The 18,153-nt window shown below is 42.4% G+C and overlaps 1 protein-coding gene across 2 annotated transcripts in view; it reads left to right on the top strand.

The window, feature by feature from the left end:
- The first annotated feature begins 5,492 nt into the window (after positions 1–5,492).
- LOC115169593 (acid-sensing ion channel 1C) overlaps positions 5,493–18,153 on the top strand; it is a 191,962-nt gene continuing 179,301 nt past the window's right edge. For both annotated transcript variants that reach the window (XM_029725353.1, XM_029725352.1), the window contains exon 1: positions 5,493–7,006. In XM_029725353.1, coding sequence (XP_029581213.1) covers positions 6,452–7,006 — 555 coding nt within the window. In that variant the 5' untranslated portion in view covers positions 5,493–6,451. The remainder of the gene's footprint in view (positions 7,007–18,153) is intronic.

The raw sequence follows: 18,153 nt of genomic DNA, 5'->3' as shown, positions 1-18,153 counted from the left end.
TATGCACACATCACATCAGGTTACAGACCATGTATATAGACCTAAGACCCCTAGATATAACAAGTTCAGCAAAATCAGTATGCTAGTTATTGGTTTCGTAACAATTTGAATGATTTGTTTTATAGTCTTTTTTGCCATCTTTATCAAGGGTGCCAATCATTTTGGTGACCATCTTAAATTGAATATGCCACACGTTACAATTTATTGGTGTTGTGAGGCTATCTTGGTTAACTAGCCAACGAACATTCACCACTCCATCTGTATAAAGTCCAATAAATCAGTATTTGATGTATCCCACTAGGCCCTTCAGCTACGCAGAGTACTGGACATATAGGCTGTATCATTTCAGCTGCTTCCAATCCTGTTCCCTGAATACTGAATTGACCAAATCAATACGAGGATGACTCCTTGCATTTACAAGCATTTCTCTGAGCTAGTAGAAAATATGAAGACATTTGCGTGGCGCGTTGTGCGATATGAAGCCCTTTCTTTGGTGCGTTGTGCAGTATGAAGACATGTTATTTGGTGCATTGTGTGTCGGAGCGAGACTTTTGTTATGTTTAGGTTGAGCTATAGCAGTCAGAGCCACAGAACTGTGGCTGTACTTACTGTAGCTATGGACAGGCAGACACATTCAAAAAGCCCAGCATAAAGCAAAACATTTATATAGCGCTTAAGGAATAAGTGCTTAATATTCACTGCATTATGCCGTGTAAACCGCCAGCCACGTGAAAGCCAATTACTATGGAAAAGTCCTACAAATGTTCCTCTGCAATCTGTAACAAGCAGGCATGGAAGAATTGCAGAAGAAAATGCAAATAAATGCATAGGCTATAAGTGTGTTAGTTATTTGAATTTCTTTTGATGAAATATGTGGAGTTTAAATTATTTATATGAAAATGTATGCAAAATGATATGAACAACTTGAGTTACTTTATTGATTAGGCCCCTATGTCATACGTAGACACCTACTGTGTGGACATTTCTATGTGGCACAGATGTAGTGTAATGATGGATTGCAATAATGATCATGTATTGCACATTTTGAGCTTTTCAAAGCACCTTACATCAAAAGTGAAGGACAGGTCTTACTTAGGGAGTGAACGTTAATTATGCAGGAGTTTTTGAAACGCACAGGGCAGGGGGCCAGAAGGTTGTGGGTTTCCATACCACCATGGACAAGAGTAGGGGTGGAAAGATCTCCATTATAGTAACCGAAAGTTTGCTGGATCGAATCTACGAGCTGACAAGGTAAAAATCTGTCGTTCTGTCCCCGAACAAGGCAGTTAACCCACTGTTCCCCGGTAGGCTGTCATTACAAATAAGAATTTGTTCTTAACTGACTTGCCTAGTTATTTATTTTATTTTATTGCATGAATCTGTCATCATATTTGCAAGTCCAGGAAGATTTTTTCTTTTATAAACATTTTATGCAATTCTACGTCATTTTACATATTAGGAGAATATTTTTTAATACCACACTCATTATCGAAATTACAGGCTAACAATATACAGCTAAGAATATACATCATACCTGTTCATCTTATCATATTTCTCCAATGCCAAATCAGTGTGTCTTGTAATGAAGCTGTCCCTGTTTGCAAATAATTGAATCTTAGACAAAAAAGTGTTAATTTAAGTCGGAATTCACAACACCCACAGTGTAAAGGAAAAATCCATTCAGGTGCTGATCATTGATCCAATGTTGATACAGTCCCAAAATGTTTTGCATTTCAGCAGTCAAGTTTTTGAGATATTGGACTTTGAAGAAGCAAAGTGTCACTTGTCACATCATCATGATGATGCGTTTAGAGTTATTGGCCTCACAATAAAACGGATTCGAGTAACTCACATTGTGGTGCTGAAACTTGAAGCAGCAGCCGTGGCATAATCAATCAGAAATGGACAGCTCATGGTGCTGAAAGTAGGCAAATTCGAGTAGGCATAATTCATTTCAACGTCTTCATTTTTTCTTATGTGTAGTTTTTTCGTGATATCCAATTGGTAGTTACAGTCTTGTCCCTTCGCTGCAACTCCCGTATGGACTTGGGAGAGGCGAAGGTCAAGAGCCATTCGTCCTCCGAAACACAACCCCGCCGAGCCGCACTGCTTCTTCACACACTGCTCGCTTAACCCGGACAACAGCCGCACCAATGTGTCAGAGGTAACACCGTACAGCTGGCGACTGATGTCAGGGTGCATGCACCTGGCCTGCCACAAGGCGTCGCTAGAGCGCGATAGGACAAGGACATCCCGGCTGGCCAAGCCCTCCCCTAACCCAGATGACACTGGGCCAATTGTATGCCGCCTCATGGGTCTACCAGTCACGGCCGGCTGTGACACAGCCTGGAATCGAGCCCGGGTTTGTAGTGATGCCTCTAGCACTGCAATGTGCCTTAGACCTCTGCGCCACTCGGAGGCTCAATGTCTTAATTTTAACTTCAACAATTTCTTCCTATATAAGAAATAAGAGGTAGGTTTACCTGTTTGACAGTCAAAATGTGTCTATATTCTGCTATGTACATAGATTTGTTGGCCAATTCCTTCATCCACCATGCACTCTTTAAATAACAGCTGGACACTTCACTGGAGGTAGGCTAAGTTAAAACCAGGACTCGAATTGAGATGGTATGAGAGTGTGTGCCATAGGCCTACCTTTTATTAAAGAAAATGGCAAAAAGCACAGGCCTACCCATTGTTAGCTTAAGAGCTTGAAGAAAATTAAACAGAACTGGTAATATAAAGTGATATTTAACAGCACTTTGGTCCGCAATGCTTCATGCTAGAAACAATGCATATAGGGTTAGCATTGTTTCGTTTCTTTGTCATTCAGAGGCTGATCTATAACCTTCTATAGCAGAGGAAACAAAACATGTACTTTGCTCAGAAAGTAATCTAATTCTGTCACTATCAATTGATTAAGCTATTCACTTTCTGTACAATAGAAGATGTTTAAACCCAGACAGCTTTTAGAGAAACACTCGTGACCTTGTCTCATTGGGCTACGCCACAGTAGAAACAAGTAGCCAGCAGTTAAATCTTCTGCATCGGTAGTAGACCTACTTCCAGGCTTTTTCTTTTTTGGACTTTATATGGCGATTTGCATCTAACTTTCATAGTTACCACGACGACCGACCAAACTTCAATCACCCACATGGGTATAACCAATGAGGAGATGGCACGTGGGTATCTGCTTCTATAAACCAAAAGAGGAGATGGGAGAGGCATGACTTGCACTGCGTTCAGCGTCACAAATTGAACTGACTTCTATTTTAGCGCTTGGCAATGCAGACACTCGTTGGCACGCGTGAGCAGTGTTGGTGCAATAATTGAATAACTTGTATGTTTAAATTTATTTTACAACGCTTGCGCACACGACATGAGCGGTGTGGTCAGCATGTTAGGGAATAACACATGTAGGGTGTAAAGCCTTATTTGCATATTTCCCAGGGTGCCTTTCGAGTGAATATTTGAGTTACCCACCCATGACTGTGTTTGTCAGTGAGAGAGACATGTTTTTTCCATTGATACATTTTTTTATCCTGAGGCCTTCACCAAGTGACTGCCTAAGTGAATGTGTATAACTTTAAAGGTAAACCCTTTATGACCATATTATACTTTTCATAAGGTCTTTAGTTATGGCCTAGTTTTCCCTCAACATTGTGGTCTGAAAATCGTGGCTCATGGCCCATATCTGACCTGCAAGTCACAATTTGCTGGCTTGTGAAGTAATTTGAAATTCCTATTAAAATCCAGCCATAGGGAGGATTTTCAACAATTTAAAGGTTTTATCACCCACAATCCACATTCAGAATGATTGCTATGGTGAAGAACTCGTCAAACAAGTCTACCTAAACCATCTAAACTGGAACGGCCATCTCAGTAACAGGTGCAATAAGTCCAACCAATTACAGATTGGATTAGTTTAGAAAAATGTAAGTTATTTATTTTAGATGTGCATGCAAAAACATAGATATTAAAGCAAACTATTCTAAAAATGGGAAATACGATGATGTGGCCCCTCCCGTGTCTTTTATTCAGATAATTAACGGAAATTAACTCAACACAGTCGAGTAACAACAGCACTTCATTTATTCACTGCGGGTGGTGTAAATGTAAATCCCATTGGCGTTAACCCCACTAGAATCGACTCTCAGATATAGCACTCACAAAACTTTTTTCATCAACACTGAGATTTTAACACCCGCAAATTTGCTGTGCAGGGATCATGTTTTCTCCTTGACTGACTGTATTCAGTTAGCCATTTCTATGACGCCAATATCAGTTTGACGTTGCTTTCTTCCACAAGTTGATGGACGAGTATTTTTAGAATGATCTTAATCACACAACAGACAACGTTAGTATCGCCGCTGGGTAAGGGTTGGTTGCTATGCTGTGAGTGTGAGCTCTTGGTTAGCAGGACGTGATATTGATTTTATCCTCCCGGGTTGCAGTCATATCCTTGGTAATGTTTCTATTGTTATGATAATGAGGCTTCTCGGGGCGAGTCAATGAGTGTTAATCTTGTTTGCTCTTAAAATAAATAAAAGTTTTCTCTTTAGGATAAGGTGGACTTTCAACCTTAATGAAAAGGTTGAGCCCATTATTATTGGTCAAGCCTGGAAACCCTAGATCACATTTAGTGAAACAATCAACAGGGGAAGACACCTCCAGGGGTTGGTTGGTTCCTTGCCCCGAAGGTGACAATGAGCTCTGGGGATATAGGACCCTTCAATACTAACCTAAAAGGGTTCATCGGCTGTCCCCATAAGAGAACCCTTTGAATAATCCTTTTTGGTTCCATGCAGAACCCTTTTGATTCCATGCAGAACCCTTTCCATAGAGGGTTCTACATGGAACCGAAAATAGTTCTACCTGGAACCAAAAAGGGTTCTCCTATGGGGAATAACTCTTTTGGAACCCTTTTTTCTAAGAATGTAACAGAAATGAAATGGCAACCAATGTGTTTGGTTCACTATCCTATTATAAGAAGAGACCAAAATTGCTATTTTAACCAGAAGAAGATCAATGGATTCAGTTCTTCAATGTGTGGATCATTTGTTTGACTTGTAAGTGAAAATTATCAAATCGAGACACATTCACTTGTAAAGATTTAGGCTCTTGCAGCCACATCCCCACTACAGATAATTCATTCTCTTTGTGGTTATGCATTTTACATCCATATCAACATGCAACCTGTGGCATTCCCATAACACAGTAGGAGCTATCACTTGATCACAGATGACAAACGCAGACTGTTAGAACACATTAGGAAACCATAACACAGTGAAGTTAGCAGCAGCAGAGTGAGAGACTCCCCCTGTGCACACAGAAACTCAGCCAAAGCAGCCATTCGGCAGAAGGATGAATCCTGACTACTAAAGAGGTAGGGAGCGAGAGCGGGGGCGGGGGGAGAAAGAGAGCGAGCGAGAGAGAGTGGTGGGAGGGAGCAACAGCAGCAAGCAAGCGAGCTCGTGAAAGAGAGGGAAAGGCTGGCAGACCGCAGAATATAAACCTGTATGTTGAGATCGGGAGAAAAGCTAGTGGTGTTGAGCAGGTTTTAGAGGCTAGACTGGCATCAAGAGGTGCATGGGCTTCCCTGCTAATTGTGGATGAGAGCGAAACAAGGTAGATACCGTGGAGGCTACCTACAAACACTGGGCTTGTCTGTAAACCACACAGGAGAGGTGGGTTAGTGGGAAGTCAATGACCCCCTCATCATTTTCATCTGGGGAAAAGAGAGAAGAGAGTGACAGAGAGAGAAAAGAAAGAAAAGGAAGGTGGCAGTGAGGGATAGGGGGCCATCGCTCTCTCTCTCTCTCTCTCTCTCTCTCTTTATTCTTTCCCCCATTCACGAATTCATTGCATCCCATTATCACCGCGATGTAGTGGTGTTCATGCCAATTGGAGGAGGAAGGGTCCCATTGACTGTTGAGGCTGAACCCCTCTTCAGCCCTACGCAGCCCTTTTCATTACCAATCCCCATCTCTCCCTCTCCTCTCCCTCTCCCTCACGCCCGTCTGCTGTTTTCTCCCGGTTGTTCTTTTCATTGTCCATTTCACACTGCTCAGAAGGCATTCCCTTTTGGGTAAAAGTGGGTGTTTCTGGAGCTCATTGTTTGGTTCTGCTACAAAGACAGCTGAGCGGGAGCGAGAGAGGGAGCGCTACACAGAGAGAGAGAGAGAGAATAGAAGAGGAGCCTGAAAGAAAAGGGGGGACCTGGGACTACATGGAAGAACTGACACCCACTGGAAGAGACATTTTAAAAGCATCTGCCAACCATTTTAAGATAGCGGTTAGAATTTTCCGCTTGCCGCTTATTGTTGGAATAAAAGCCACAGGCTGCCGAGCCAAAGCACTGGCGACCGGTTGGTTTATGCTACATTCTGTTGCTAAGCAAGTCTCTCTAACCTGAAGTTCTTGTTGAGGATCACTCACCCAAACTGCAACCATGAAGGGGGACTCTGAGGAAAGCATCGAGAGCATCCGGCCTTCCAACCTGCAAGCCTTCGCCAACATGTCCACTCTACATGGCATGAGCCACATCTTTGCCTACGGGCACATGACGTTTCGCCGCTTCCTGTGGACGCTCTCCTTCCTGGGCTCGTTGGCCTTGCTTATGCTGGTGTGCATGGACCGCGTGTCCTACTACTTTGAGTATCCCCACGTCACTAAACTGGATGAGGTGGCAGCGCCCAATCTCACATTCCCTGCTGTGACCTTCTGCAACCTAAACGAGTTTCGCTTCTCCAAGATCACCAGGAACGACCTGTATCACGTGGGGGAGCTCCTGGCCCTCCTGAACTCCAACTACCAGATAGCCAACACTCACCTGGCTGAGCCTGAGGTGCTGGCCGCCCTCAAGGATAAGGCCAACTTCCTCAACTTCAAGCCCAAGCAGTTCAACATGACAGACTTCTACAACCGCACGGGCCATGATATCAGTGACATGCTGCTGCAGTGCACGTTCCGGGGATCGGAGTGTTACCCATGGAACTTCAGTACCGTGAGTCTCTTCAAATAATTTCTGGTTATCTGGTTTGGGATTTGTTGTGCGTCATCTCTCTGGGTTTATGTTGTGTTCTTTTCCAGACTAAACAGAGTTTGGATTTCAATGGTTTTAGCTATGTAGTTTCCATATTAATTGAGGCTTGAGAGGAATACCTAATATCTTTATTCAGGGAACTTTTAACTAATTTACTGTCCCCATAGAGGCAGAAGTGGACAAATTAGTTTTGGTATCGTCCTATTGTGCCCTCAAGATCCACATAAGGCTACTGTTGAGTGTAGAAATTGATTGATTGTCACAGTAACTTTAGAATAAAACCAAAAGCTTTGACGCTTGTGTTACAGACAAGGTACAGTAACTCACACTGGACCTGCCGTGGTGTTGCTGTGCTGAAAGTTGTACATGTTTAAAGGTGATCCATAGCCGAAAGGGGAATCCAGAATTGGACATGATGTTCACATCAATAACATCTTATAGATCATTTAACAATGGCTAGGTGTAATGATATTATTTGTACATGGTAGGCTACCGTAAGAAAATCATTGGTTGTAGTTCAGGCAACTCTAGTGGCCTTGGTAAAAGACAAGGTGAGTGGAAGATGGATGCCTTGCAGACAATATCTTTCATTCCTTTAAGCTGTGGTTTCTGTGAAGAGAAGGAATGATACATGACTTTTCGCATATATTTTAAAAGCAGGAAACACTGAAACCTCAGGCGGTGATACAGAAATTGCTTAAAATACTCTGCCCATGAGGTGCAGAGTATCAATCTACACACATTACCCCATAATGACAACATGAAAACAGTGTTTTTAATCTTTCCGGTGAAGTCCACAAAGCAAATATTGCATGTAAATAACAATTATATGATCTGCTGCATGGTCAAGCAAGTTGTTTTCAACAGTTTACTAGACAACTACTGATTTAGAACCACTGAGTTACCGCAAGTCAGCACTAAGACAACAGGAGCACTGCCTCCTCTATTCCAGCACCATTTCAACTTAAACATCATCAAATCATCAAATCAACATGCTTTTCCAAATACAATGTACAATGTATTTGGAAAGCATTCAGAACCCTTCCCTTTCTCCACATTTTGTACAGCCATATTCTAAAATTGATCAAATTATTTTTTTATTTACACACAATACCACGTAAGAAATACCTTATTTTCATAAGTATTCAGACCCTTTGCTATGAGACTTGAAATTGAGCTCAGGTGCATCCTGTTTCCATTGATAATCCTTGATATGTTCCTACAACTTGATTGGAGTCCACCTGTGGTAAATTCAATTGACTGGACATGATTTGGAAAGGTACACACCTGTCTATATAAGGTCTCACAGTTGACAGTGCATGTCAGAGCAAAAACCAAGACATGAGGTCGAAGGAATTGTCCGTAGAGCGCCGAGACAGGATTGTGTCGAGGAACAGATCTGGGGAAGGGTAGCAGAAAATATCTACAGCATTGAAGGTCCCCAAGAACTCAGTGGCCTCCATCACTCTTAAATGGAAGAAGTTTGGAATCACAAAGACTCTTCCTAGAGCTGGCCCCCAGGCCAAACTGAGCAATCGGGGGAGAAGGGCCTTGGTCAGGGAGGTGACCAAGAACCCAATCGTCACTCTGACAGAGCTCTTGAGTTCCTCTGTGGAGATGGGAGAACCTTCCAGAAGGACAACCATCTCTGCAGTACTCCACCAATCAGACCTTTATGGTAGAGTGGCCAGACGGAAGCCACTCGTCAGTTAAAGGCACATGACAGCCCACTTGGAGTTTGCCAAAAGGCACCTAAAGACTCTCAGACCATGAGAAACAAGATCATCTGGTCTGATGAAACCTAGATTGAACTCTTTGGCCTGAATGCCAAGCGTCACATCTAGAGGAAACATGGAACCATCCCAACGGTGAAGCATGGTGGTGGCAGCATCATGCTGTCGGGATGTTTTTCAGGGACTGGGAGACTAGTCAGTATCGAAGGAAAGATGAACAGAGCAAAGTACAGAGAGATTCTTGATGAAAACCTGCTTCAGAGTGCTCAGGACCTCAGACTGGGGCGAAGGTTCATCTACCAACAGGACAACAACCCTAAGCACACAGCCAAGACAACGCAGGACTGGTTTCGGGACAAATCTCTGAATGTCCTTGAGTGGCCCAGCAAGAGCCCGGACTTGAACCCAATCTAACATTTCTGGAGAGAACTGAAAATAGCTGCGCAGCGACGCTCCCCATCCAACCTGACAGAGCTTGAGAGGATCTGCAGAGAAGAATGGGAGAAACTCCCCAAATACAGGTGTGCCAAGCTTGTAGCGTCATATCCAAGAAGACTCTAGGCTGTATTCGCTGCCAAAGGTGCTTCAACAAAGTACTGAGTAAAGTGTCTGAATACTTGTGTAAATGTTTAAATATATTTGCAAAACATTAAAAAAAGGTGTTTTTGCTTTGTCATTAGGGGGTATTGTGTGTAGATTGATGAGGGGGAAAAATGATTTAATACATTTTATAATAAGGCTGTAATGTAGCAAAATGTGGAAACATTCAAGGGGTCTGAATACTTTCTGAATGCACTGTATATATGCAAAGTAGCAGACACTTTTATCCAAAGCAACTTAGAGTCATGTGTGCATACATTTTACGTATGAGTGATCCCGGCAATCAAACCCACTATCCTGGTGTTGCAAGTTCCATGCTCTACCAACTGAACTACAGAGGAGCTCATAACAATGTAGATATTGTTATGTAGATATTGGCAGCAACTCCCAATAGCATTGCCATTGGGTATGTTGTAGTTGTGTAACCTAACCAATAGTAAGTGGTGATTATTATATACTTTTTGATAACTGACTAAATGATTTATGGAATATTTGTTTGAGAAATTCTAATGTAAAATCATTTACATTGTGACCAAGGTGAGCATTATTTTACTTAAAAATGTTTTGTCATTCATGACTGTCACGGCTGTCGAAAGGATAGGACCAAAGTGCAGTGTGGTTGTAGTTCCACATTTTATTGAATACGTGAAACTTTGCAATACATAAATAACTAAATTGACAAAACAACAAACCGTGACGCAGAGAGAAACAAACACTACTCAAAATATAATCACCCACCAAACCCAGGAAGAAAAACCCCTACTTAAATATGATCTCCAATTAGAGGCAACGAGAACCAGCTGCCTCCAATTGGAGATCAACCCCAAAAAACCAAACATAGAAATAGAACAACTAGAACTTAAAAATAGAAATAGAAAACATAGAAAAACACAAACCACCCCCTGTCACGCCCTGACCTACTCTACCATAGAAAATCACATCTTACTATGGTCAGGATGTGACAATGACAGCTACTCTGGTACATGTGATACATATAGCGGGGTCCAAAAGTATTGACACCCTTGATAAAGATTACTGTACAAAACAAATAATTGAAATACTGAGCTATATTGTATGCTCCAAAAATTTTGGGGTAAATTGTATCATTTTATACTAATACAACTGCTCAGAAAATATATTTTGTTTAACAAGTAATACTTTTTTGCTCTCAAATATGTATGGTTCAAAATTATTGATACCCGTTTTCAAAATCATTCAATACCTCACCTTGCGTGGATAATGGCACTGAGCCTTTTTCTAAAATGTTTTATGAGTTGGAGAACACATTGGGAGGGATATTAGACCATTCCTCCATACAGAATCCTTCCAGATCCTTGATATCCTTCAGTCTGCGCTTCAAACCACAGGTTTTCAATGGGGTTCAGAGGTTGGAGCCTTGGTGGAATGGAGGCAGGAAAAAACAAAAAAACAATGTAAACTACGCTTTTGTCCTGGGAATCAAAATGGCATGCCCATACTCCAATCTTTCACAATAATGCCTTGCGATCTGGAGGGCGGCCTTTTGCATCCCCCCAATGGTCCAAATGTGGAATCCGTGCCCTTACCGATATCATGGACAGTAATGGTTTGAGAACATTCCAAGATTTGAAAGATGCACATTACCACTCCTTTTTTCTTTATTTACAACATAGGCCAACATAGCTGACCTATGAAGTTCCTTTGGAAACCTAACTACCGAACCATCCAATGATGGGATTTAGAAATAATTTAACTGGGCTCCTGAAAGGACTGATCTCTATAATATATATATATATATATATATATATTTTAGAAAGCTCATATTCTGAGCAATCCCTTAAAAACGTATGGTCCACAGATCTAATTGTCTCTGAACAACCCTTTAACTGGAGCAGAATATGGACAAATATTACCTTAACGTCCCGTAATCCGAACAATTAACTTATACATTTTAAGTTTGTTCACAGACTGTATTAAACACCAAGGAACCGTTTTATAATGAAATTGGCCCCAACTGTTCATTGTGTAACCTAAATCAGGTAGACACATTCCTTCATATGATGTGGGAGTGCCCTGCAGTTAAATGCTTCTAGGGCAAAGTTACAAAATTAATTTCAAAGTGTATGAATTTAAATATTCAATGCTTTGCATCTATTATGTTTCTTAACAGTGATAGGCCTTTGATTCTCTTAATCAGAAAAGATTACTGCTGTTGGCCCAAATGTTGGCCCAAGATGGCAACCACCTCACTCCTTCCCGTTTAACCAGTGGATACAGTTACTATTAGAAGTTATTACAATAGAATTAGGGTTGGGAGGCACGGAGGCATTGTTTCTGGGTGGGGAGGGAGGATGCAGGCGGGTGGATTGGGACAGAGGGGGGAATGGGTTGGGGTTATTTTTGTATGCATTTCTTTGATATACACTGCTCAAAAAAATAAAGGGAACACTTAAACAACACAATGTTACTCCAAGTCAATCACACTTCTGTGAAATCAAACTGTCCACTTAGGAAGCAACACTGATTGACAATAAATTTCACATGCTGTTGTGCAAATGGAATAGACAACAGGTGGAAATTATAGGCAATTAGCAAGACACCCCCAATAAAGGAGTGGTTCTGCAGGTGGGGACCATAGACCACTTCTCAGTTCCTATGCTTCCTGGCTGATGTTTTGGTCACTTTTGAATGCTGGCGGTGCTTTCACTCTAGTGGTAGCATGAGACGGAGTCTACAACCCACACAAGTGGCTCAGGTAGTGCAGCTCATCCAGGATGGCACATCAATGCGAGCTGTGGCAAGAAGGTTTGCTGTGTCTGTCAGCGTAGTGTCCAGAGCATGGAGGCGCTACCAGGAGACAGGCCAGTACATCAGGAGACGTGGAGGAGGTCGTCAGAGGGCAACAACCCAGCAGCAGGACCGCTACCTCCACCTTTGTGCAAGGAGGAGCAGGAGAAGCACTGCCAGAGCCCTGCAAAATGACCTCCAGCAGGCCACAAATGTGCATGTGTCTGCTCAAACGGTCAGAAACAGACTCCATGAGGGTGGTATGAGGGCCCGACGTCCACAGATGGGGGTTGTGCTTACAGCCCAACACTGTGCAGGACTTTTGGCATTTGCCAGAGAACACCAAGATTGGCAAATTCGCCACTGGCGCCCTGTGCTCTTCACAGATGAAAGCAGGTTCACGCTGAGCACGTGACAGACGTGACAGAGTCGGGAGACGCCGTGGAGAACGTTCTGCTGCCTGCAACATCCTCTAGCATGACCAGTTTGGTGGTGGGTCAGTCATGGTGTGGGGTGGCATTTCTTTGGGGGGCCGCACAGCCCTCCATGTGCTCGCCAGATGTAGCCTGACTGCCATTAGGTACCGAGATGAGATCCTCAGACCCCTTGTGAGACCATATGCTGGTGCGGTTGGCCCTGGGTTCCTCCTAATGCAAGACAATGCTAGACCTCATGTGGCTGGAGTGTGTCAGCAGTTCCTGCAAGAGGAAGGCATTGATGCTATGGACTGGCCCGCCCATTCCCCAGACCTGAATCCAATTGAGCACATCTGGGACATCATGTCTCGCTCCATCCACCAACGCCACGTTGCACCACAGACTGTCCAGGAGTTGGCGGATGCTTTAGTCCAGGTCTGGGAGGAGATCGCTCAGGAGACCATCCGCCACCTCATCAGGAGCATGCCCAGGCGTTGTAGGGAGGTCATACAGGCACGCGGAGGCCACACACACTACTGAGCCTCATTTTGACTTGTTTTAAGGACATTACATCAAAGTTGGATCAGCCTGTAGTGTGGTTTTCCACTTTAATTTTGAGTGTGACTCCAAATCCAGACCTCCATGGGTTGATAAATTGGATTTCCATTGATTATTTTTGTGTGATTTTGTTGTCAGCACATTCAACTATGTAAAGAAAAAAGTATTTAATAAGATTATTTCTTTCATTCAGATCTAGGATGTGTTGTTTAAGTGTTCCCTTTATTTTTTTGAGCAGTATATATATATATATATATATATATATATATATATATATATTTACCTGTAACCTTCAAGTATCAAGTTCCTTGGCATGCACATCTCTTAGGACCGGAAGTGCTCCAACCACACCGACACACTGGTGAAGAAGGCGCAATAGCGCCTCTTTGACCTCAGACGGCTGAAGAAATTTGACATGGCCTCTAAGACCCTCAAAAACTTCTACAGACGCAACATTGAGAACATTCTGTTGGGCTGCACCACCCTCAACCGAATGGCTCTCCAGAGGGTGGTGCGGTCAGCCCAACACATCACTGGGGGCACACTGCCTGCTCTCCAGGACATTTACAGCACTCGGTGTCAAAGGAAGGCCAAGAAGATCATTAAGGACCTCAGCCAAAGAGCTTTATTTTCATGTGTATCAAGAATGGTCCACCGCCCAAAAGGCATACAGCCAACTTGACACAACTGTGGGAAGCATGGGAGTCAACATGGGCCAGCATCCCTGTGGAATGCTTTCGACACCTAAAGGGTGTACAACTCAGTATTAGGAAGGTGTTCCTATTGTTTTGTACCCTCAGTGTAGCTCAGTATTTAAATTATTTATTTTATACAGTCATTTTTGCTTATCTTCATCAAGGGTGTCAATTTCGGGCCCCACTGTATGCATGAGAATAAGGATTTGTGATTCATCACATTGAAAATGTTTTTGCATTTAAAATACCTCATCACACATAGGACCAACTTTACAAAATATAGCCAAAAAATACAACGGGATATAGCAGACTGTCTGCGAGTTAAAAATCCCTCTCCACTGTTACTATGACGCATTGTATTTCAATCTTGCTTGTATTGATATTCCGTCACATTCCATTTTCCTTATGCCGCCTACCAATAACACGGGTACTACTTTGTTCCTTTTTTTAAATTATGGACTAAGTTCTTCTATTGAACACAGTTCTCAAAGGAGTTTATTTTGATCCGGTGTGAATGAAAAGAACTCTCACCCCAAGTCAGTAAGCTCATGACTTGAGGTGTCCTAAATCTCATTTATTATAATAGGCCAAATATAAGCACCCATTTAAGTCAAATAAAGCTGAGATCTCACCAGATGAGACTTTTAGTACCATCAGATGGTCCGGAAATGGAGACAGCGATGAGATGGATGATGGAAAAGGAAATTAAATTGAAAAAGCTTAGCTTACAATTTGGGGCCTAAAATGATTTTATATCATTTCTCGATGAAGACTGCATATTATTACCTGGATTTAGGATAATCATAGTGCTCTTGAAATGCAATAATATGGTTCCTTATTGATTTATGTTTTGTTAGTGCTGCCCCTCCCCTGTGCAGCTGAGGGAGAACTGAATGATGAGTTGAAACAGAGACCCTCTGTTAGTCCAGATGATATAATACAGCTGTAGACCCAGTAGCTGTATATACAGTAGACCCAGGAATAGGGTCTGTTTTAAACTGAGATCTACATTGTTAGTACTTCAAGATAATGTGAATAGGGTGGCGATGTGAGGTGTTGGTTCAGGGAAATTCTCAGTTTCTCACCCAATAGTTTTGATCTACAGTACATTGGTAGGCTACAATAAGCTGCACAAGTTTTAATCTTAAATGGTTGCAATTTAATATTGTGCCTATTCGTCCTGTTAAAAACCTCTCATATTGATGGTCAAATTAAAACATTTCCAATTAAAAACTAAGCAGCTAATATCTGTGCTGGTAAATCCCTTGGACACACTGAGATCAATCTGACACAATACAGTACAGTATTCAAAATAGAAACGTGTCTGATTAGTCCAATGGTTTGCTTACACTTTATATTGGGCCCAAACAGTGTTTCTGGCAGTACTGTAACAGCAAGTTGAAGTGGCTTGCTTTTCCTTATTCCTTTTCAAATCCTCAATATAACCCTGCAAAAAGTACTGTAGGCTACATTCCGAAAAGGGCTCATTCGTTCTCTCACTTTATGTACCATTCCCCTCGCCCTCTCAGGTAGAATTAGAAACTTTTCGAAGGTAGTCGTAACCTTAAATTTGATCCGGTGAAATGGTTTTATTGTCATTAATTTTATTAAAATGATTCAGTGATTCAACTGCACTTTTCCCCAGGCAAGGCCCTCCTTATTGGATTGCTTTGTAGTGTTCTTTTGACAAAAATGCCATCAAATGCACCTGCAAGAGCTTTAGCGATTAGGACTGGCTTAGGACTGGCTTACATTAATACTGGTACCATTCCAATACATTTCAGGTAGTGCTGCAAAATGTAGCAGAGAAAGATTTGTCAAATAGTCTTGAAGCTATTTGATTATAGAGCAACAAACACATGTTTTGAAGGTTTATAAGAACACTTTCGCTCATAGCATTTATTCTCCTATCGTGAGTGCTTGACAGCAATGGATGGGAATATGAATTCTCTCTTTGTTTGAAAGTAACCTGGTCTATAACCTTGTCCGTTATTTGTTGAATCCCTCTAAGCCATTTTTATGCTAATGGTCAAAAGTCACTTTGGGATTTGACTCTCAGTAAGTACACCTATTATACAGTGTGTAGTTTTCATGAGATTTGCAAGAATGAGTAGACATTTTATATTTACAGTAATTTACCACCAAACTATCTAGCATATCAGAAGAGAAGGCAGCAAGTGGTATGCTTATGCTAATGTTTGCAAGGTTGGGTTCCTTTTCTCACACTGAAATATTTCATATCAATTGTATCACTCATCCCTTTCACAGATTATGGAAAGAGATGTGCAAACTCATCCATCTAATGTTTGACCATTGACAAGTGAGTTCAAGTGCCATTCATGTGAACCAACTGCATGTGGTCATTCAGAAGAAATGTTGTGTCTTGAAAGTGTTAACATTGTGCTCTCTGTAGACCTTGAAAGGGTAACTTGGCACATGGCTTGGCACATCACTGTGGGCTTATACGATTAAACTGGGACTATGATTTGGTATTCTGGTGACATTTAACTGAAGTCCTTCATTGGTTGTGAAGTAGTCACAACTGTCATTTCAATTGCTTGTTCCTTTATTGTATGAAATGGAAACATCTTTATTTCCATGTTTGTTGCCAAGCAACACTCTATGCATCGGAAAAGCAAATAATGGCTAATTGCTATTGTAATGCTTGATTGAAAACACTTGCCAGGAAAAAAAAGCGGGTTAGGGTGGTTCCCACTTAAGCACATCTTTGTGAATGCACATTTCTTTGGGGCTGGTGGTTGAATGCACCTGTGCAATTACACATTCATTCTCAGTCACCATATCTGATAATGAATGATTGTGTTGAAGCACAAAACACCAGTCAAACAAACAATATCAAACACACACCAGAAATCAGGTATTGCTGTGTTTTTATGGAGTGAGAGAAGCAGCACACTATACTACATCAAGCACCCCCGTGAAGAAAAGCATTTGTCACCGATGGTCTGGATGTCAGAAGAACTACGTACTGTACTGTTGCAGCAGTGAGCTGAGTGCTACATTACATCCATCCCCACCCAACAAACCTTAGGCATTAACCCTCTATGGGGGTAACAGCTCTGTTGATAACCTGCTGTATTGCATAAACACTGATTATGCTCAGAACTGTGCATAACACACGGGAGTCAGTCATGATTAATTATGACATGATTTACTTAATTTCAAATCAAATTGTATTAGTCACATGCGCGGAATACAACAGGTGTAGACCTTACAGTGAAATGCTTACTTACGAGCCCCTAACCAACAATGCAGTTAAAAAAAATACAGATAAGAATAAGAAATAAAAGTAACAAGTAATTTAAGAGCAGCAGTAAAATAACAATGGCGAGACTATATACAGGGGGGAACGAGTCAATGTATGGGGGCACCGGTTAGTTGAGGTAATATGTACATGTAGGTAGAGTTATTAAAGTGACTATGCATAGATGACAACAACAGAGAGTAGCTGCGGTGTAAAAGAGAGGGGGGGTGTCAATGCAAATAGTCTGGGTAGCCATTTGATTAGGTGTTCAGGAGTCTTATGACTTGGGGGTAGAAGCTGTTTAGAAGCCTCTTGGACCTAGACTTGGCGCTCAGGTACCGCTTGCCGTACAATTTTTAGGGCCTTCCTCTGACACCGCCTGGTATAGAGGTCCTGGATGGCAGGAAGCTTGGCCCTAGTGATGTACTGGGCCATCCGCACTACCCACTGTAGTGCCTTGCGGTGGGAGGCCGAGCAGTTGCCATACCAGGGGGTGATGCAACCAGTCAGGATGCTATCAATGGTGCAGCTGTAGAGCCTTTTGAGGATCTGAGGACCCATGACAAATAATTTCAGTCTTCTGAGGGGGAATAGGTTTTGTCGTGCCCTCTTCATGACTGTATTGGTGTGCTTGGACCATGTTAGTTTGTTGGTGATGTGGACACCAAGGAACTTGAAGCTCTCAACCTGCTCCACTGCAGCCCCGTCGATGAGAATGGGGGGCATGCTTGGTCCTCTTTTTCCTGTAGTCCACGATAATCTCCTTTGTCTTGATCATGTTGAGGGAGAGGTTGTTGTTCTGGCACCACACGGCCAGGTCTCTGACCTCCTCCCTACAGGCTGTCTTGTCATTGTCAGTGATCAGGCCTACCACTGTTGTGTCATCGGCAAACTTAATGATGGTGTTGGAGTCATGCCTGGCTGTGCAGTCATGAGTGAACAAGGAGTACAGGAGGGGACTGAGCACGCACCCCTGAGGGGCCCCTGTGTTGAGGATCAGCGTGGCAGATGTGTTGTTACCTACCCTTACCACCTGGGGGCGACCCATCAGGAAGTCCAGGATCCAGTTGCAGAG

This window comes from Salmo trutta, chromosome 31, assembly GCF_901001165.1.
Source record: "Salmo trutta chromosome 31, fSalTru1.1, whole genome shotgun sequence".
Lineage (NCBI taxonomy): Eukaryota > Metazoa > Chordata > Actinopteri > Salmoniformes > Salmonidae > Salmo > Salmo trutta.
Note: the sequence above shows the minus strand (reverse complement) of the source record. Positions and strands in the feature narration are given on the sequence as shown.